The 19765-nt window shown below is 41.5% G+C and overlaps 3 protein-coding genes and 1 long non-coding RNA gene across 9 annotated transcripts in view; 3 read left to right on the top strand and 1 right to left on the bottom strand.

Moving 5' to 3' along the window:
- LOC120729742 overlaps positions 1-3592 on the top strand; it is a 23436-nt gene extending 19844 nt beyond the window's left edge. The window contains exons 3-4 of the long non-coding RNA XR_005694988.1: positions 994-1060; positions 3495-3592. This is a non-coding gene — a long non-coding RNA (uncharacterized LOC120729742). The remainder of the gene's footprint in view (positions 1-993; positions 1061-3494) is intronic.
- The window catches only part of LOC120729734 (zinc finger homeobox protein 4-like), a 17332-nt gene extending 10093 nt beyond the window's left edge, over positions 1-7239 (bottom strand). The window contains exons 1-7 of the mRNA XM_040025570.1: positions 6883-7239; positions 2699-4406; positions 2072-2610; positions 1694-1907; positions 934-1041; positions 692-828; positions 408-518 (exon numbers count right to left, since the gene is read on the bottom strand). Of these exons, the coding sequence (XP_039881504.1) occupies positions 408-518; positions 692-828; positions 934-1041; positions 1694-1907; positions 2072-2610; positions 2699-4370 (2781 nt within the window). The 5' untranslated portion in view covers positions 4371-4406; positions 6883-7239. The remainder of the gene's footprint in view (positions 1-407; positions 519-691; positions 829-933; positions 1042-1693; positions 1908-2071; positions 2611-2698; positions 4407-6882) is intronic.
- On the top strand, positions 5466-14433 carry gtf3c6 (general transcription factor IIIC, polypeptide 6, alpha). Of its 6 annotated transcripts, XM_040025578.1 has the most exons (10): positions 5466-6540; positions 10815-10856; positions 12281-12430; positions 12534-12680; positions 12756-12789; positions 13071-13151; positions 13247-13310; positions 13578-13622; positions 13721-13828; positions 14016-14433. In XM_040025578.1, the coding sequence occupies exons 3-10, from the start codon at positions 12399-12401 to the stop codon at positions 14144-14146; spliced, it is 642 nt and encodes a 213-aa protein (XP_039881512.1). In that variant the 5' UTR covers positions 5466-6540; positions 10815-10856; positions 12281-12398; the 3' UTR covers positions 14147-14433. The 6 variants fall into 6 exon arrangements, with proteins under 6 accessions (XP_039881512.1, XP_039881514.1, XP_039881509.1 ...); XM_040025575.1 differs by lacking the exon at positions 5466-6540 and having other exon boundaries at positions 9796-10856; positions 14019-14433; XM_040025574.1 differs by lacking the exon at positions 5466-6540 and having other exon boundaries at positions 9804-10856.
- A 562-nt stretch (positions 14434-14995) lies between these two features.
- Positions 14996-19260, top strand: calub (calumenin b). The gene is made up of 7 exons (XM_040025573.1): positions 14996-15115; positions 16082-16324; positions 16550-16743; positions 16853-17019; positions 17124-17184; positions 17355-17554; positions 17955-19260. The coding sequence occupies exons 2-7, from the start codon at positions 16104-16106 to the stop codon at positions 18057-18059; spliced, it is 948 nt and encodes a 315-aa protein (XP_039881507.1). The 5' UTR covers positions 14996-15115; positions 16082-16103; the 3' UTR covers positions 18060-19260.
- Positions 19261-19765: the final 505 nt, after the last annotated feature.

A 19765-nucleotide genomic window follows, 5' to 3' on the forward strand; every position in this document is an offset into this window, starting at 1 on the left:
CGGATGGTGATGTGGATAGATGACCGGTCATTGTTAGTTGGAGAGACACAGTAAAAAGCATGGGGGCCCCTTTTTAGCTTGACTGCACTTCTGGTAATAGAGGGCTACTTAAACATGCATTATAGAAAGACTGGCTTTTCCCTCACTCACTCAGTCAAACCCTCTCTCTTCCACTCTAAGAGACGCGCATACACATACACACAGAATGCACGGCTGCATCAAAGATGATAGCGGGGAGCTACTTAAACATGCATTAAAAAAAAAGCGTTGCCTTTCTCTCTGGTGCCTTCTTAATGGAATTGTCTCCCTACATTTCACTCTGCCCCATCCCCCATCGCTTGCCCTCACATTTTCTTTTGCTTCCCGACAAACGCAAATACAGCAAATACACAGTTGCATGCACTTACTGTGCTGATGAGCTTGTCTACACAGTCCTGCGCCACACTGTGCACATGTGTGAGGTGCTGTCGAAGTTGGGTGTATGGGAGTTTAACCTGGCACAAAGGGCACTGGACAGTCTGAAAGAGAGGAAAGGGAAGGGAGAAAAATATAGAAGGGAGAGAAGTGTGAATCTGAAGGTGGCACAGATCACGCAAGGAAATGCGCGGGCTTTTAATTTGTTATGTCCAGCGGTACATTCTGTATTCACTTATTCATATTTGAATAATTTAAAAGTGTGTCAACTGCTCACCTGCTGGTTCTCATTTTGCTGGTGTGTTCTAGGGCGTTTGGTTAAGATGGTGTTTTCCATTTCCGCGCATCCAGATGACGGACGCTTGACTGAGGGCACTGACTCCTTCTTTTCTCCTTCCTCCACTCTATTTTTTTCTAAAAGTAAAAATGAATATGAATATAATTACAACAAAATACATTGTCATACTAGCATCATGTTTAACAATTAGTATGCTGTAGAACTGATGTAAGCAGCAATACCTGTCTCTGCAGAAATCTTCTTTGCCCCCAAGTTACATGTGTCTTTGGTTGTGTCCAAAGGACCAGAGCAGGACTCGCTGGAAGTTTCCATATCTTCACTGAGCTCTCCTGGGAGACAACAAGACAAGTAATTATGTCCTACAAACACAGTGCTTCATACTTTATGTTCCTGCAAACTATCAAGCTAATTGTAGTTTATATTATTCGCTAGGTAACATCATTCAAAAAGAGCAATTTCAGTGGGGCACACTTCATTCTTCTTGCTTGCCTCCATACACTATTGATCAAGTATTGATTCTACATTAGATTCTCCTCAGAGGTGGAGTAAGGGTAATATGGACTTACAACACATCGGTTCATCTCAATAAGTCTTAATCTACACAGAGGCAAATCATCGGATAGATTAAATTTACAAATAAAGTGTTGGACTAGTCATTTTAGGTGCGCACTCCAGACAGCATATTACTGTTTTATCTTGCATGTGGCTGCAGAGTAGGAGCTAGCCTCTGCCTCCCACAGTTCTCGTCCTGGGGATTTGTATTGGTCCATTGATTAGCAGGTGCTAGTTAGCTGTTGTCAGGGGTGATTGGGGATATAACAAGGATGTGTATCGACTAATCACTTTGCTTGATCAATATCTCAGCAAAAGCCATTACTCATTTTCTCGCTCTTTTCATCTTAATCCCGAGTCCACTCTCCGTTGTCAGCAACCACATGAAACATGAATTAGAATACACCCACACACAGTTCATATTCTCACCCGTGACACCATCAGGGCTCTTCCTAATGGTAAAAATGGCTGCCAGCTCCTCTCCACCCATTGGCTGCAGCTGTAGTAGCCCTTCCCGCTGTTGATGGGTTGGGGTTTGACTGTGTTTCAGTACTTGGAGTTTAGAAGAGGAGGAGTGGTTGCATAGAAGACAATGGAACAGCCACGAACCTCCATCGACTTCACCATCATACTGCTGCAGGAACTAATAACATAGTGAAAAGGAGACAAAGCAAAACAATATTATGAGCTCGCAAAGGTTCCTCAATCTTTTTTAAATAACCTTTATACTTAAAGTGTAGCTTGCCATTCCTAAGACGCAAGGGTTTTTGTTTTGGAGTATGACAAGGTGTGGTTTTGTGTACTTACTCTGTAAACCCGGACGCTCGCCTCGTGGTGTGAACTGAGGGAATGCCCTCTGAGCTTCTCCAAGCTGCTGGTCACGTAGTCACACAGGTTGCACCTCAGCTGGATGGGGTTGCCCTTAGCAATGAGGGCAGCCCCCTCCTGACCCCTGTCTCCCCCCTCCTGGAGGTGAGCAGCAAGCTGGTAACGGGTGCGGTGTCTGTCGGTCTGACAGTGTAAGGAGAAGTTAGCCCTCAGCGGGGTGGTGTAACCACACAGCCTGCAGTGGCAACCACCGGCAACTAGGGAGCACCACTCAGACTGGGGCAAGGAACGGGGAGCATTCAGGTGCTGCTCCACAGACTCTAAGCTGTCGGACGAAAAGCAGGAGCAGACAAGGCATTGGAAGACACCCTGGGAAAGGGGTCCAGTGGGGGACAGAGATGGAGCTGGAGGGGGAGACGGGGAAGGGGAGGGAGATGGAGTCAGTGTAGACCCAAGGGTAACTGGCTGTTCTGCGACTTGTTGACTGGTCAGCCGCATGTTCAGTGAAAGCTCGGCACCTGCGGCAGAGAGAAAGCACAAATTACAATTGACACATTTTGAAACTTCAATGCTGGATAACAGTGACAGTTGTGACACATCACTCACCTGTGTTTTGCAGGTGTTTAAGCTGTGGGGCAAGGCTCCTGCAGTGAGACAGATAGTAACCTCTCTGGAGCCGTAGCATGTTATGTGTGTGTTTCTCGCTGGTGGTGTGTATGCGCAGGTTGCGGGCAATGCTGGTCTCATAGTCGCACACGTCGCATCGCCACCGCTTACCATGAGAGTGGGAGTGTGCAGGTGGAGTGAGCTTGGCAGGCTGGGTAGTAGGTGTGGGGATAGAGAGTGTCAGCTTGCTGTATGGCTGCTCATCCACTTCGTGACCATTGGAGGAGCTGCTGCTGTTAGTAATATGAGAAGTGTGCATGTGGCCGTTCAAGTTTCCCCCATTTTGAACATTATTAAGGTGTTTGTCTGACTGCATGTGTATGCTGAGGTTGCCTTTCGATGAGGTAGCATAGTCACACACCTCACAGCGGTAGGGTTTGTAGCCGCAGGCGTAGGTTTCACCCCGGGCTAAACGCGGATGGGGTTTCCCCGACCTGCAGTATACACACACACCTCGTGTTGAACCACCACACACACACTTTCCCTCAGATGTGCCACACACACACTGGCCTCCTGTCTCTGGATGTTTTTCCTTCATGTGGACTTGCAGCGTATGCTGAGACTTGTAGTGCCAGTTACATTTGGGGCATTTCAGGGTTTTGCAGGAATTACGTGAGTGCATTATAGTCATGTGACCAGTCAGTGAAGTAGGAGAGAGGTCTTGGTTGTGGTTTTTAAGGACAGCTTCTTTCTGTTCTCTTTCTTTGTCTCTCTCATCATCCACCTCGGTGTCTAGCTGGCTGTCATTTGGTTCTGGAGCTTTGGCACCATCTCCATTGGAAATGGAAGTATGAGGAACCCCTGCCAGACCATCATCCTCAGCAGGTGTACTGGCAGGCTCTGTACCTGCCAGTGGAAAAGCCAGAGAAGACTGCTGGGATCTAAAGCTCTGAGGAAACCCAGAAATCCAGCCCTGATTTCCCTTAATGTCTTTTACCTCTGTCTCGCTCAGCACGGCAGAAGAGGAGGACGGACAACTGAAGTGCTTTGGAGAAATGGGGAAAAAGGGGGAGGGCTTTGGAGAGGGGGAAGGAGTGGGAGAGGGCTTTGGAGAGGCGGCTATTTTGCTGTCGAGTGTGCCACTGGCCTTTGCAGTGCTGGAAGAAGAGCTGTGCTGGCTCTGTTGAGGTAATAAAGAACATTTGGATTTGGTTTGGCTTTGGTTTGAGATGGCCTCCTCCTCTTCCTTCTCCTCCTTTCTGCCTCTTCTGTTGAGGGCTGCTGGGAGGCCCCCTGTAACTGATGCCTCTCCTATACCTACAAGCACCTCCCCTTCTTCCTTGTTTTGCCCTGACAAATATCCCTCCCCGAAGTCTTCCTTCATCCCCTGCCTTTGACGCACTCCATTTTCCCGTGAATGTCGCCCTCCTTCTTTCTGCTCTCCTCCCTGGGTCTCTTCTCTAGCCTGGGACCGCTCTGTGCCCTCCTCCTCCTGCTGAGGCAGGGTCAGGGGCTCTTTGGTAGGGGCCATGGCTGAGGTATGAGAGGATGACCCCTGCTCAGGAATGACTGCCAGGGTCAGGAGAGGAAGAGATAAAGCCTGGGGACTGAGGTCAGCATCTCTCTCCTCTCCTCCCCCTCCATCCCCTCCTCCTCCCTCACCGCTGTCCATACCAGAGGCTACAGCTGCCACACATCATTACCCCACCTGTGTGTTTCAGTTACAGATGAAGAGAAGAAGAGAGCGGGACAGGCAGAGACAGAAGAGTGAAATAAAAAAAGAGAGGAGAAAATGAACAACATATGTCATGTAAATATTATTGCATAACAGTGGACGCATTGATTAGGGTCCCTGGATAGCATCTGTTCGATAGAGCCTTCACAGTGCGCAATCCAGAGGCTGGTTACCCAGGGGTTAGCGTTAGCCCTTAATGGGAAAATCAATAGCACAAGCGCTAAACTAGGTAGAGGAATGCGGGTAAAGGCTACGCAGGAGGTCTATAATATTCCTCAGGGGATAGGATTAAATAAAGAACTGAATGCTTCTGAGCTAAAGGGCTTCGTCTAAATTGCCACACTTAGATAAAAGCAGATAAAAGAACACATTTAAAAGCCTGTGTATCAGTCTCTGTATCTTCTGCTGCACACACTAGGACGCAAATAATATGAGGATACGGGATCATCGTCTAGCACACAAGCGAATTTTACACTGAGAACACACTTTGCACATTAAGCACAAAAACAAGAAGTGAACACAGCTAAATATGTACTTGAATCTATTTCTTTTTTCTGATTTTAGATGCGTATTAATTCTAATTTGTGAAGAAAAAAAAAATTCTAATCTGTGGTCACTTTCGAAGCAGTTTTTACTTGTGGTGTTGCATTGCCGTGGATTTTATTTTGACTTATTCACAGTCTGGGTCTGTTATATTGCTTCCACCCCCTGTAAGCTCTGTTGCTACAGAAATACCCAGGCACATAAATACTAGAGGGTAATAAATAATAAATCCCTGCTTTTATTAAACTGAAGCTTTATTATTCATTTGTAATCCACAGCAGAGGCATGTCTGAAAAATGAATACTTCAAACAGTTTATTACAGCTTATTAAATCTACATATTTAAGACTTTACTTTTGTAATTATTACTTTGAAATAAAGCTAGTACTGGCCTATAACGTTCTATCATACTTTAAGATAAATTAATAAAATAAAAAAGAGCAATAAAATTTCACAATGAATCTAATTCACTTTATATAAAAACGTATCACTATAGATACTTCCTTAAAAATGGATAGGTTTTCTCCCCTCGTCAGTTTCTGAATGACAGATGAATGCCATCTAAGACAGATACATCTCTGTTAGCCTGCGTGTGTCCCACAATCTCATTACTGACCTTTTTTAATCAAGGGGAGACCTTAATCTACCCTTTCACCTTCTCCTTCAACCAACCAACCCCCTCTTCCTCCTCCTTAAAACACCCCTTTTCTCTCTCTCATTCCTGTAGCCACCCCCTCCCCCTCTCTGCAGCTTTAAGATATATGGCTCATATCGGCACCCTGATAGTGCTTTAATGTACTGTGTTTATGTCACAGGCCACAGACCCTTGCCCACTGCTGCTGTCCACTGTCCTGCCAGAGAATGCTGAGGGACCAAGCAGGCCTGCCAGCAGCTGAGAACAGTCTCTAATCTGATAAAGATTTTCATTTACACTGCAATCAATAACCTGGGTCTATCGGCAATGTAACTATTTATACAAGCATTCCTGGCTCTTCATCGATCAAGTGCGGGAAGCCATCATTTAACAGTGTGTGTGTGTGTCTGTCTGTCTGTCTGTCTGTCTGTCTGTGCACATGTGTGTGCATCTCTGTCTGTTAATATGCCTGTACCTCTTTTTGTGCTGCTAATTGTGGTGATGTCAATTAAGCATACATGTAACACCTGAAATCCAACATGCACAGGCCTATTGCTGTAGTTGTTTTTTAATATTGAGATACCAGTGGCGCATTTGTTATTATCTGTTAGATACAACAGAAGTTGCAACATAAAAATCATGTGCAAATATCCAACAAAAAGTGTATTCCCGGATTCCCTAGACTGGTGTGTGGGTGTGGGTGTGTGCACGAGTGTGTGCTTGTGTGTGTTACAAGGGAGAAGAGAGAGCAGGGGTGTGAGAAGGAGAGAGAAACAGGCAGAGAGAAGAGTTGTGAAGCAATACTTTAGGAAAATGCCTTTTGTCTGCCCGTGTGGGACCTGGATAAACACAGTTGGATATGGACAAATACTGATTTTTATACGTGAAGACTCGGTGGACCATAAGCCAACGACCTCCTCGCAGTCTCAAGGTAAAAGCACTGGTATTTTAGCATTAATCTGGGACCACAGTAGCCGGGCTGTTGGGAGAATACCGGAGGGGCAGTGGCTTGAATAGTTCACTCCCCGTCTCTGTGTTGTCAAGCCACTGACCAACCATCAGCTCCCACACTACTTCAGCCTTTGTTTACAGTGTATCCTAGCCCGATTCATCAAAAACCGAGAGTGATCAGTAACCAGTAACAGGTGACCTAACGCACAAAAGCTCGATTTGTGAGAATTAGAAGCTACACTGACCAAACATCCCCTCCTCCCCACCGCCGAGTCGCGTCCCTCCAGCTCCCTTTAACATCGTAAACAAATGACACACTTACATTTCTGCAGCGACTCTGGTACAAAGCTCCGCACGCTGAATGTGTAGTAGTCCAGAAAACAATCGCGCAGAGAGTCCACTCATTCCTTATGAATGATCCTCTGCGTTTTTACGGAGCCAGGAGGAGAAAAAAATGGGGAGAGGGAGAGAGAGCAGCGGGGTCCAAGTTGTTACCAAACAACAGTGTAATTAAAGCTACATATAGGCTGTAGTAAACAGAAGATGGGGGGACGGAGGGGTTTGTGCGAGCTCCAGAGGTAGAATGAGTTCTGATCACTGTGGGAGGAAAAACACTTGGCTCTTTATTCCTGCTAATTAGTTTCCTTCAAAAAATGGCTGAGATTACGCCCAGTGCGCATGTGCGTAATTGCGCAGACACCGCTAATTAGCCCGTTTGGATCAATAGGATTCCGCGAGAGAGAAGCGAGAGGGAGGAAGGACGGAGGGAGGGGGGAGAGGCTGCCGGGGACTCAAGGAGAAGACGAGGAGAGGAAAATATTTTTTAAAAGTATGAGATTACAGCCGAAACATTACATTTTATTCTATACTAGTGTGTCGCTGCTGGAAATTCCAATAGGCGTATCCATTTAGATGGATTCTAAGAAACAAATCCACCCATTTAAAATATCTAGAAAGGAAACAGTTTTGCAGATTTTTTTTAAAATATGTAATTCTACCAAAACACACATCGGAATGCTGTAAAGTATAAAAACGGCGAACTAAAATCCACATCAACAAAAAACATTTAATCCAGACGTTTTTTACGAATGTGCAAAAATGGAAAACCTGCCGCAAAACGCGACGCTGTCACTGTGCTTCACTGTGAAGACTGGTACAAACACACCAAAAGGCCCTCGAGGATTGTTTTAGAGATATCTTGTTGACATTTGTGCCTGATAAAGCACAGGTTAGACGCCCAAACGTATGCATAATGCCATGCGCCTAAATTACACTATTTTACTAAATCTGTTTGCGATCATTTGGCTCGTAAAAGTTAAAAACTGTGAAAAACTGAAGGCCTTGAAGAGATCTAAAATGTATACTTAGGTCAACAAAGAAAAAAAACTATTATATGGTTGGATATAGGCTGAGAAATAAGGTATTTCATCCTTTTCTTTTTTTGGATTGATCAGGTTAGTCGAAGCAGTGGACTCGAGTTTGGCACACTGGCTTGATGTTACTGGAAAGAAAAATTCTCTGGAAAAAGTCAAAAATATATATATTTAGGCTAGAGCTAAATTATTGTATCCATTGCTGTCACAGAATCACAGAAGACCTTTAGCCAAGCAGGGTTTTGTTTCCTCTCCGGCCGTCCATCCTCGCCACCGAAATCTATTGTTATGATAATACTATTGTGAATTTCACGCTGGATGTGCAATCTGTCGATCGTCCATATTTTAAAAGGTGAACACCGCATTTAAATTTAAGATCCATAGCATCTATTTTCTTCCCTTTTATTTCTTTTCTGAGCTTTGTTTGTCAGAGCTGATCTCGTCCTTATTTTACAATTGTACATTTTTTTCCCCACAAACGTTAGTCTTCCTGCAAAAAAAGTCCATATATAAAACAGTCTGTAGATTCTCATATTTGATTGAATTTCCACAGAAGCTTAAATGAATATAGGTTTCTGTCAGCTCACTGTTGCGTGAAGCAACCGCACTATTAGGTCACATCGGAATAGGAAAGTCATGAATATTAATTTTTTATAATTATTTTTTCTACCTGTGTTAGATTTAAGTGCACTGACATTTTATTTGTGATTCTCTTGGTTGTCCTCGATTGGTCACTTAAGACATTGCTTAAAAAAATGGCCTTCGTTTGGTACATCTGGTAATTGTTTATGAAAATCTCGAAAGCCTGAAAAAAGACGTGATAGTGTGGCAGAGGCCACTATGAAAGACTAAAGTAATATATATATATATATATATATATATATATATATATATATATATAATAGAAATTAAAAAAAAAAACAGTGACAGATCTGTTGTGTGTGGTGTGCATCGTGGCCTCACAGCGTGAAGGTCCTGGGTTTGAATCCACCGACCTGCTGGGGCCTTTTTATGTGTGGTTTGCATGTTCCCCTCGTGTCTCCGTGGTTAATAACATGCGTGTTAGGTTAACTGGTGATTCCAAATTGATCGCAGGTGTGAACTGTTGTGTCTTTATCTGTTGGCCCTGAATAGACTGGCGACCTGTCCAACGTGAAGTCCGCCTCTCACCCTATCACAGCTGGAATGAGCTCCAGCAAAATCGGATAAGCGGAAGAACATGGATGGATCAGTTGTTTTAGTGCCAGCATGGATTTTCTGCAATTTGTTCGTGACAGTATACTATTTTATCATTTCATAACGTTAGGCCAGACATTGTGTGTGTGTGTGTGTGTGTGTGTGTGTGTGTGTGTGTGAGAGAGAGAGAGAGAGAGAGAGAGAGAGAGAGAGAGAGAGAGAGACGAATATGTGTAAAAGGTTTAAATAACAGCAAATATAAAATGTTAATTGAAGCTTTTGCAATGTGGCTATATGCTGTTTGGAAATGTTTCTGTTTGCTCATACACATTCATGTTTTTACTGATTTTAGTTTGTCAGATGTTTGTTTCTTATAAATGTAACAGAGTAACCTGTAAGAACAAAACATACAAGGGAAATATGTTTCCCTGACATTTTCAGATACATAGCCCATTTGAATTTAGTCAAATTTCCCAAACCTTAGACTTGTGTAATGACTCCAAGGCCTTCAAATGATCTTTGTTATTCCTGGTATTGCTTATCAATATAGATTTTCATTTGCATTGAATTTGCAAGTGTTTTTCATTAAAACAGAAAGGCGGGCGAGCACATTTGATGTCTGTCTCGGTGTGAGGAGAACATGTCTGTATGCTTTTGGGCACAATCCACCTCAACAGCGATCCTCATCTAAAAGGTTTTTTTAAATAGAAAAAAATAGAATATTTTTCCACATCGGTTTGAACGTACGTCGATTCAGCACAGACGAAAGCAGCGCCGCTCTCTGTGACTGCCACTGAGTTCATTTCCATAGATATAAGTGTAGAGTTGTAATAATGTATTAAAGCTGGTGTGATTGTACATTCAAAATTCACACTCATCCCATCTTTTGCCTAAACACTCAAGTATGCACAGGCTGTAATGTTAAATGTGCCAAGCTTTCCATGCCCTCAGGTGTATGCCAGGGGTTTGTTGTTTTCACTGTAATATATAGTTAGCCCTTCCACCAATTTACCCTGTCAGTACTAATGGGGCAATTAACCATTGTGATACCCCCCAGGCAGAAGGAACAGCAAAAGCTCCACAACTCCAAACTTGTCTTTATGACATTTATATGACAAAATATGGGGGGAAGCTGGGGACCCATCTGACACCTTGGAGGGTCCTTAATGTCACTCCCTCACTTACCTCCGCCCCTTTCTGCCCCAGGGTATGGCACTGAGAAGGAAGTGTAATGCATCATGTATGGACAGGCTCGGGCCTCTTCCAAGAGAGAGGAAACTTTGTACTACATCCAAAGGCTCAGTGGGACAACACTGATTTAGTCCTTCACACACTCTGTCCCGTACTGTGGGATTATAAATGTAAACTGCCTCATATGCAGACACACTTCCAGTCAACACACTCTGGCTTGACCTCACCTTTCACTCCTGCCTTTTTGGGTGTCTCTTTGTCTGCGCTCACATTCCCCCTGTCCTTCTTACATCCCCAAGGAGGCAATAACCTCCCTAGCAAGAGCTTCCCCTTGAGCCGTTGTCATAGTAACTAGTAGGCTGGTCGACATGACAACACCTACCATGGTCCAGAGATAGATGATAGGCCAGAAACGGGGAGGGAGAAGGCACATGGGAGATTTGCACCCCCCACCCCGCTTTAATTTGCTTTGCCTGATTTTGATTCAAAATCTTGTTGTTTTTTTCTCTCTCAGGGTGAGGTTCAGACAGCTTCAGTCTCCTTTCCAGTTGCACAGGTATTTATAGACGGAAAACACTCTTGGTGCGTGAACAACTTCACTAAAAAGAGACTTGATCAGATTCATGAAACTTGGATGGATATTGTTGAGAAAAATTGTATTTCTCAGCAACTTACAAAAAACAAAAATTTAGGTTTCTGCTACAAAATGTTACAGTAATAAAACAGGCCTCACAATGAATTGTTAGTTTTGTATAACAGACCTGAACAAACTTAGTCATTTTCTTCCAGAGTAAATCAGTATAGATGATAAATGCAAACAAAAATTAAAAATAAGGATTTTGCAGGGGTGAAGTTTCTGTGCGATTAAATATAGTAGGCTATCTAATCCCCAGACTTCCTAAGATTCCCTAAATCTACTATTAATGCCCCAACACCAGCCGATGTGCCGACTTAAAACAAGTTAACAATTACTACACTTCTCTTAGTCGATGTTAACCTGGCTTTCAGTGGAAGAGGATTTGTGAAAAACAAAATTCAAAAATGTATTTACCCAAATAATGACCTAATATTGCTAATGTGTAAGGAGCTATTTGTCACTTATAGTTAATTGAGTAGATTTGCACAAATTTATTTCACATTTTTCTATTTTCTGCAGCTGTTTTGATAGTATATAGGCACAAGGAGTTAAAATGGAGGACTCTGTGAGAAAAAAGAAGTCCTCTTTAGACACCCTAAGTGGAATGATGAAACCCAACCAGCATCGATAATGCTGACCCTCAGCTGACCCTGATCTCTGACCCCAGAGCAGAGGGTAGCCAGGAAAAAGAGATTTTCCCATAGAGATCAATGAGTATCATTTTTTCCCCTTTTTGGCTATTAAATATTGTTATATATTTCAGGCACGTCAAATGTATTGTAGTTATCAAATACATATAATATTCATTATGATTATGTTACAACAAAATTAAATCCAGGTGAGCATTTTATGGACAAAAATATACAAAAGAAGTCAGAGTCAACTGAATGGCAGATGTGTTAAAAACAACAACAACATTTCAGCTTTTAGGCTTCGTGGTTCCACTGGTGAGCATTTGTCCTTTTCCAACTGAGCACAGTCCGCAAATTAATATGGCCATTAGGTGCAGTTTCTGAGCATTTTTATATTTCTCACCTTAATCATATAAATGATTTTGGACAGCACACTTTCAGCTCGATGTTTGCTTCTGAAGCGTTTGTATTAGTATGCCTCCATTCACTTCTGCACAGTAACCTAAAAACACTGAGATTCTCATGTTTTTCCTGAGGGGTTGCAGCATTTGTTGATGTCACAAACCTACAGTGTTTCATTTAGTTCTTAATATCGCTCCACTTTTATTCTTAATTTAACTGTGTTTGTTTGTGTGGCTGTTTCTTTTATGCTTTTGAATATGTGTGAGATCTGAGTTTCTTTTCATTTTTTTATGCTCCTGTCTTTGACAGATGGATTTCCCCTTGGGGATCAATAAAATGTATCATCTTATTCCATCTCATCTCACCTGATCTCATCTCATCACCATGTCGACCATGGCCTCAAAACAGAAGGGCATTAATAACACTAATGGCAGATGGAGGTCATGAGTATGCCTACAGGTAGCCAATATTTAGATTCAGAGTTCTCAGCTGTTGGCAGAAGACACAGACAAACAGACAGATTTAAGTCCTGATCATTAAATTTCCAGTTCTCATTAAATAGCTCCGCTCTAAAATGTATCTGCAAAACTGAGCAACACCGCCCCTCGATGGACGGACTTGTAACTGAGCGCTACCCGGGAAAACACACTGGAAAGACTCTTCTCGGCCACCGTACATTCGCGGAAATTGTCAAAACATTACTAAGCCAGTGGGTAGCGGCTTAGCTCGATATATTTGGTTAATTAAATATAAATTATAACCTACAATATTTTTTTCATTACAGGAATTTGAGCATGGAAGACGAATGGGAAGAGGAGGTATGAAATGCCACCAATTTACTAGTATTTCCAATTCGATGTAGCCCCCTGAAGCTACCGCATTAGCTCAACTGCACATGAGGATACAGAGCAGTTTGATAACGTAACATTTCCCAAGTGCTGGTTTAAGGGACAATCATCACACCAGATAATTTGACTTTTGTGTATTTTTGTATTTGATAATTAACACGAACACGTAAAGATAAACAACTCTCTGGGGAGTCTGTCTTTGTAATGCACTTTTATGTTTTCTAAAGCATCAATAATTTTGCTCTGTTTAGGAGCAGATTGTTGTGGTGGAGCTCTCTGGTATAATCAACAATGACTTTCTGACCAAGAGTGGGGGCACGTGCAAGATACTGGTGAGTTTGAAGCATATTCTGTTGTACTGAGAAAAGAGAAGCCTAATTGCTTCCAGTGTAGCTTCATAAATCTACTTTTCACTTTTGTGTGTAAGGACATTGACAGCGACAGACCCATGATGCAAGTTGGACCGTATGTGTTTGCAGGAGAATATGAAGGTGAGAAATCTTGCAAAATGAAAAAGATTCAAACTGCTTGTACCTGCTGTGTTTGCATCCTGTGAGGATACTTATTCATGTTGATGTCCTTTCTTAGTTCCAAAGAGTCATTTCTAACCTGATATCTGATTAACTATTACAGATTGTTTGGTCTGGAAATATAAGCCATTAATAGATGAGCATGTGGGTGCCGCTGGCTGATTGTCTGTGAAGTTTTTTGTTGTTTTTTTTAATGGTTGTTTTTTTGTTATCTTTGCCTCTTTAAAGATGCTTTGGGAACTTGTGTGCTGTTTGAGGAGACACCAGGAAAAGGTACCAATTTACTACAACTTTTTCAGTGGTTTTACTTAAGCACTTAAGTTGGGGTTTTTTTAAAAAAAAAATTTTTATTTGTTTGTTTTTGTCTGCAGGAAAAGGAGTTGGTGGTCTAGATCTGAAGTACTTATGCCACACAGCGAAGAAACTGAAAATGCAACGAATCTTTCTCACAGAGAAGAAAGAGGGTGAAGCAAGCGCAGGTCAGCCTGATTGCCCAAATTCAGTGCAGTGCAACATAGATGATCACGTCTAACATTGTTGATACAACTCTGTATACTTTTAGGAGTTAATCAGCACAACCTGCAGTTTTATCTGCAGTTTGATAAAGAATCAACTTTGGAAAATAAAATGCTAAAAACCCAAATATGTCTGTCTGTGTTTTCCCAGCAGGAAGCTGTGATGGTGGGAAACAGATGGACACAACCTGTGAATCCAGTCAAGGAGAAAATGTTAACCTGCGCGACAAGACAGAAGAAGATGGGGACAATGCAGATTTGGATAACTCAGCAGTTGGCTGAGATATAGAGACTTTGCTGTGTCATAAGCTCCCATTGTTACATAAAACACTTTAATTTTTATGGCTCTGAGAGACTCTGTAAGAAAAACAAACTCATGCCAGTTAGATTACACTTCAGAGCTAACCAGGAGACATGTTTGAGTTACTGTTATTTTTACACAATGTGTAATTGTTGCCTCTTTTATACTGAGCCTCTATGTCGGCAAATGTCATGCATAAGTTGTTAAATATTTTATGCAAAACATGAATGTAGTTAAATCACACCTGAATAAAAAACAGAATTTGTCATAGGTTGTCATGTATATTAATTCTCATCATATCTTCATAGGATGGACATACAGATACTGGGTCAGACCCACTCAGCTTAGAATTTACAATAATGAAAATTCCTTGCATTTTGTTCTTTTTCATTTCTTTTTGGCTACAATTAGCAAGTTTATAATTGTGGATTGTATAATTGTAGAAAATTGTTTATTTTTTAAACAAATAAAAAAGCCGAAAAAAACCGACTTCTATTTACTTGTGCTTGTTTATGTGACTGCTTCTTTTATGCGTCTGAATATGTAATAGCCAAGCTTCTCTTCATTTTTGTAGCCTCTGTCTTTGACAAATGAATTTCCCCTTGGGAATCAATAAAATGTAACAACATTAATACTATACAAAAATATATAATTAATGTATTTATTTATTTAAATAATAAGCGACATGTTTAGGCAAAATGTGATGGTTTTGTAGCTTTTTTGACAGTGGCATTTATGAATGAAGTGTGTTTTGTCGCCTTTGAGGACGTGGCGGTTCTTGGCCAATCCAATCAACGATGCTCTCTTGAAGTGGACCAATGAACAAGCGACATCGCATTCGGCTTCGCGTAACCTGATTGGTTGATTTTTGTTCTAGCACAGGAAGTGCATGGGTGTGTTTCCGAGGGGCGGACGTAAGGCTACAGCGACGAACTTTGCAGAAGAAACCGGTGAGTACTCAAAATAAATTGGGTAAAATCTCTAAAAGAATATGGCAAAGTGTATTTCTCCAATAGTGACTTAAAGTGGTCCGTTATGATGGTGCTGACTTATCCGCATTGAGCGCTTTAAATTGCAAGACTAATAGGGGGAAAAACTAGCGGTATCCTGGGTTAGCCAGTCTGCTATTAATGCCTCACCTTGGTATGGATGGTAACGGTCTTAGAAATAACGGTCACAAACTGTTGCTTCTAACTTTAATACAAAAAAGGCAAGATTTAAGTTGTCGAGATAAAAAAAAAGATTATATCACTTGCCACGCTAAAGCCAGTATAATGGTGAGCTTTTTTTGATCACAGGATGATAAAATGACCAAAAATTAGAATATATGGGATAGCAACCCGGCAATTCTGTAAAACCGTTATTAGGTGTGTTTTTGCCAGGTAAACTTACAAAGGTCTTTTAGATATGTGAACAGGTAGCTTAATCTCATAAGTTTGCTTAAAAGCTCAAATCTGTGGATGTTTGGAGCAAAAGATCATGCAGCATGTTTTGAAGAGAAATCTGTACTCAATTGCCAGTTTATTAAGTATACCAAGCTTTACGCCGTACAGTAAAAGGCAATAAACATGCTCCATTAACATGTTTTGGTTTAATACTTTGTGTGGAGTGACTGTGTAATATGCTGGGAACTGTCGAGTAGATTATGGTAATAACAATGTGTGGAACACCAGCTTCCAGAAAGCAGCAGTAGAACAAATAAAGGATTGCATAAGCTGTGAAAGATTAGCAGTACTTGTGGTATTTGGCTGCCCTTTGAGTCATATACTGGCAACCAGCAATGAATGAATGAATGAAATCAAAAGACAGGATTAGTACTGACCGCATGCTTTCATGCCATGATAAAGAAATGGGTTTAGGAGGATGACAATGGCTTTTTGGTGACTTTTTTTCTCCCCTCCAAACTCCTGCTCTAGACGGTGCTTGTACGTGCACAGGATGGAGCTGCGGCCACTCATCATGTGTTTTGCTCTCTGCGTGGTTTACGCCACCAGCAAACCCACAGACAAGAAGGACCGTGTGCACCACGATGAACCTCTCAGCAGCCGAGAGCACGATGATACTGAGAACTTTGACTATGACCATGAAGCCTTTCTGGGACAGGAAGAGGCTAAGACTTTTGACCAGCTCACACCAGAAGAGAGCAAGGAGAGGCTCGGGTAACAACACTGTCTTCTGCTTCTTTTTTTTTTTTAAAGTCATTGGGGGATGTTTGTAATTACCTGAATACTTTGAGGAATTATGCAGATACAAATGAATCCCAAAATTGGTTGAAAAAGTAATTCTTGTGGTACATTTTGTTTTGATCATGCTTATCTGAGATGACAAAACTTTAGGGGGGGAAAAAATGAACCTTTTCTAATTTTTCTGCTCTTTCTTTCCAGCATGTTGGTTGAGCGTATAGATGAGGATAAAGATGGTTACGTGACTGTTGAGGAAATGAAGAAGTGGATCAAGCACGCACAGAAGAGGTGGATCTATGATGATGTGGATCGACAGTGGAAGAGTCATGACCTCAACGGGGATAACGTGGTGTCATGGGAGGAATACAAGAATGCCACTTATGGATACATTCTGGGTACGCGGCAGACAGTTTTCGTTTCATACGTTAGCTTTATTTTTATAGACAAATGTACTTTGCCACTCTTGGGCTCACACTGAAAAATGCTGTGTCTTCTGACTCGCAGATGATCCCGACCCTGAAGATGGCTTCAGCTACAGGCAGATGATGGCTCGTGATGAGAGGAGATTCAAAATGGCTGACCAGGACAATGACATGAAAGCTAACAAGGAGGAGTTTACAGCCTTCCTTCACCCTGAGGAGTATGACCACATGAAAGACATCGTAGTGCTGGTGAGAGACACACTCACAAAGGTGCTACATACTGAGACCAACTGGATATCTTCCTTATCCTTTCTCACTATGTACTTTTTTTTTCTTCTTCTTTTTTTTTTAAGGAAACTATGGAAGACATTGACAAGAATGGAGATGGCTTAATTGACCTGGATGAGTACATAGGTGAGTTCTGACAGCCTACCAGCATCATTATTAGTTTGTACCACACGATTTTTGGTGATTGGAGGAAGCAAACCAACACACATATTAAGTTTTATTATATTTTATAGGCCACGTTGCATTTCTAGCACTTGCTTCATCACTCAATGTGTTCCTGTCTGTTTGTGGTCTAGGTGACATGTACAACCAGGAGGGAGACACCTCAGAACCTGAGTGGGTGAAGACTGAGAGGGAGCAGTTTACTGAATTCAGAGACAAAAATAAGGACGGGAAGATGGACAAGGAGGAGACCAGAGACTGGATCCTGCCCAGTGACTATGACCACGCTGAGGCTGAGGCCAAGCATCTGGTCTATGAGTCTGATGCAGACAAAGTGAGTACTGTAAAATGTCAAAATTACTTATTTCTTTCATTTTGTTCCTTGTGACTTTACTTTTATCTGCACCGTGAGTTTAGGTATAGGTTTAGGTATAGAAAGTGAAAGTGGACTCATGCCCACACTGGTTATAACATTTTTAAGTTTTTGAATATGTAGCAAAATTGACTTGACCTAGTAAATTGTTAAATGTGATCCCAAACACTAGTCGAGACCAGACCAGTCAGCAAGATCATGATCAGCTCATACCAGTGTTCAGAAAATACTGGTGTATCTGTAATCAAAACTCAATTGGAGGCCTTTAAAATAGCTTGAAAGGCAGACCATTGTGTTAGTTCAAACATATAGGACAAACTGAATGCCTATAGCAGATGGTTTCTTGTGTTTCTTTTGTCAGGATGGCCGTCTCACCAAAGCCGAAATTGTGGATAAGTATGACCTGTTCGTGGGCAGCCAGGCGACCGACTTCGGGGAGGCGCTGACTCGACACGATGAGTTCTAAAATCCGCCTGCCTCCAAAGACTGTGTGCTCTTCTTGTGTGCCACCTTTTAGCCGTGGAGTGTTTTTTAAACAAGATGAGCTTGCCTAATCGAACGCCACAGACAATAATTTATTTGATTTCTTGAATGTGTCCCATTGCACACACACACACTAACATTCTAAGCAACTTGCACACCATCGGCCAGTGTGAGCTCATGTTAAGCAATGCCTCAGATTGGGATATATAATGCCGGCCTTTGCTCTGCTTCCATACACTACCTTTTTTTTTTGCCCATGTCAGGTAAAGGACAAATCAGATATTATTTTCTTTGAGAAGACAGTTTCTTTGCATAGCCTTGATTTGTTGCAAAATGCTTCATGGAACAGAGTTTTAGTTTGTAGCCTACAGAGCAGCTTGTCACAGCATGTCATTCTGTAGTGCATTAGACTGAAACAAAAAGCAGAATTTGTACCATTGCTCTGTAATTGGGCTCAAACTAAACTTTACTTGTACTTTGTTTTTCATTTCTTCATATTATTGTGATGCTGGAGTAACAGCTGTTTGTAACAAGGAGGTATATGTTGAATTCCAGTGGCAATGGAGACCATTTGGTCGAGTGCAATACAGTATCATCAGTTGGACCAGGCTTTGTTTGCTAAGCTGGGCCTAAACCTTCCACGTTAACAAAATCTGCACATCCCAACCGACGTGCTTCGTGTTAGCTGAAGGAATACAGATGAATTTAGGGACTGATGGATGCTTCGTCCTCAATGCTGCCTCCTTTCTTCTATCTCATCACCTCATTAGTGTGAGTGCGTGTGCGTGCATGTGAATCCGTGTGTACATATTTACTTGTATTCTTGATGACTTGTTTTTTTTTGCTTTTATTGTTACAGTTTTGTTTGATTCAGCTGAACTAATTTGTGTACCAACCAAAATCTTTGTCCTGTTTTGTAAGCAATTTAGTTTAGAAAAAAATGACGTTTCAACATTTCTTTCCCAGATATGTTTGTCATGTTTGTACTATCACTACTAGCATTTATAACCACTGTTAATAATTTTTATGGTATTATATATGACTTTTTTTACAAGCTCACTGCAGCAACAGCCTTTCACTAGTGACTTTACTGTAAACAAGTTGTTCAGCAAAGTGAGCACTCTAACAATCAGGTCCAGTTTTTGTGATTGAGAACAAAGTCTCAATAAAAAATAAAAAAAGGAGTGTTTTGGTTTCTTTATTCTTTTGTGTTGGTTAAGCTGTCAGAAGCTTTCTGCTGTATAACAGCTATTCTCTGGAAAGCTAAACATACCAATTGCTCAGTTACTGTCTTCTACAAACTTCACATTCCTAATAAATAATCTTATAAAACATTTCATCATATTAAGTGGAAGCTGAAAAATATCAGTGCTCGTATTAACAGTGAAGGAAAAACACAGTTCAGAATGTTGACCTGCTTGTTGTCTTCCCTCCACCTTCTTTTTCAGACATTCATTTTCCCTTCTCAGCTCACTATAATAGCAATGTTGGTGTTTTTATATACAAAAGTGTCAGAACTGAGCTGAATGCACACAGTATTTAATGAATGCGGCGAAGTCACAAACTATTCAGAATAGGGCGTGATGAATATTAACAATTTATTCAGACGCTCTTTTCTTTTGAGGTCTTTGTGATCTTTAGATTCACATTCACTTACCTGATGCTATTCATTAGGAGCCTTAACCTTTA

The sequence above is a fragment of the Simochromis diagramma genome, unplaced genomic scaffold (genome assembly GCF_900408965.1).
Source record: "Simochromis diagramma unplaced genomic scaffold, fSimDia1.1 OVJJ01000293.1, whole genome shotgun sequence".
Taxonomy (NCBI): domain Eukaryota; kingdom Metazoa; phylum Chordata; class Actinopteri; order Cichliformes; family Cichlidae; genus Simochromis; species Simochromis diagramma.

Coding starts and splice junctions, on each gene's coding strand:
- gtf3c6 (XM_040025574.1), top strand. CDS start 10,699: ATGATAGGCCAGAAACGGGGAGGGAGAAGGCACATGGGAGATTTGCAC. Junction 12,681..12,755: donor GTCAAAACATTACTAAGCCA/GTGGGTAGCGGC, acceptor TTTTCATTACAG/GAATTTGAGCATGGAAGACG. Junction 13,311..13,577: donor GTTTGCAGGAGAATATGAAG/GTGAGAAATCTT, acceptor GCCTCTTTAAAG/ATGCTTTGGGAACTTGTGTG.
- calub (XM_040025573.1), top strand. CDS start 16,104: ATGGAGCTGCGGCCACTCATCATGTGTTTTGCTCTCTGCGTGGTTTAC. Junction 16,744..16,852: donor CACTTATGGATACATTCTGG/GTACGCGGCAGA, acceptor TCTGACTCGCAG/ATGATCCCGACCCTGAAGAT. Junction 17,185..17,354: donor TGACCTGGATGAGTACATAG/GTGAGTTCTGAC, acceptor TTTGTGGTCTAG/GTGACATGTACAACCAGGAG.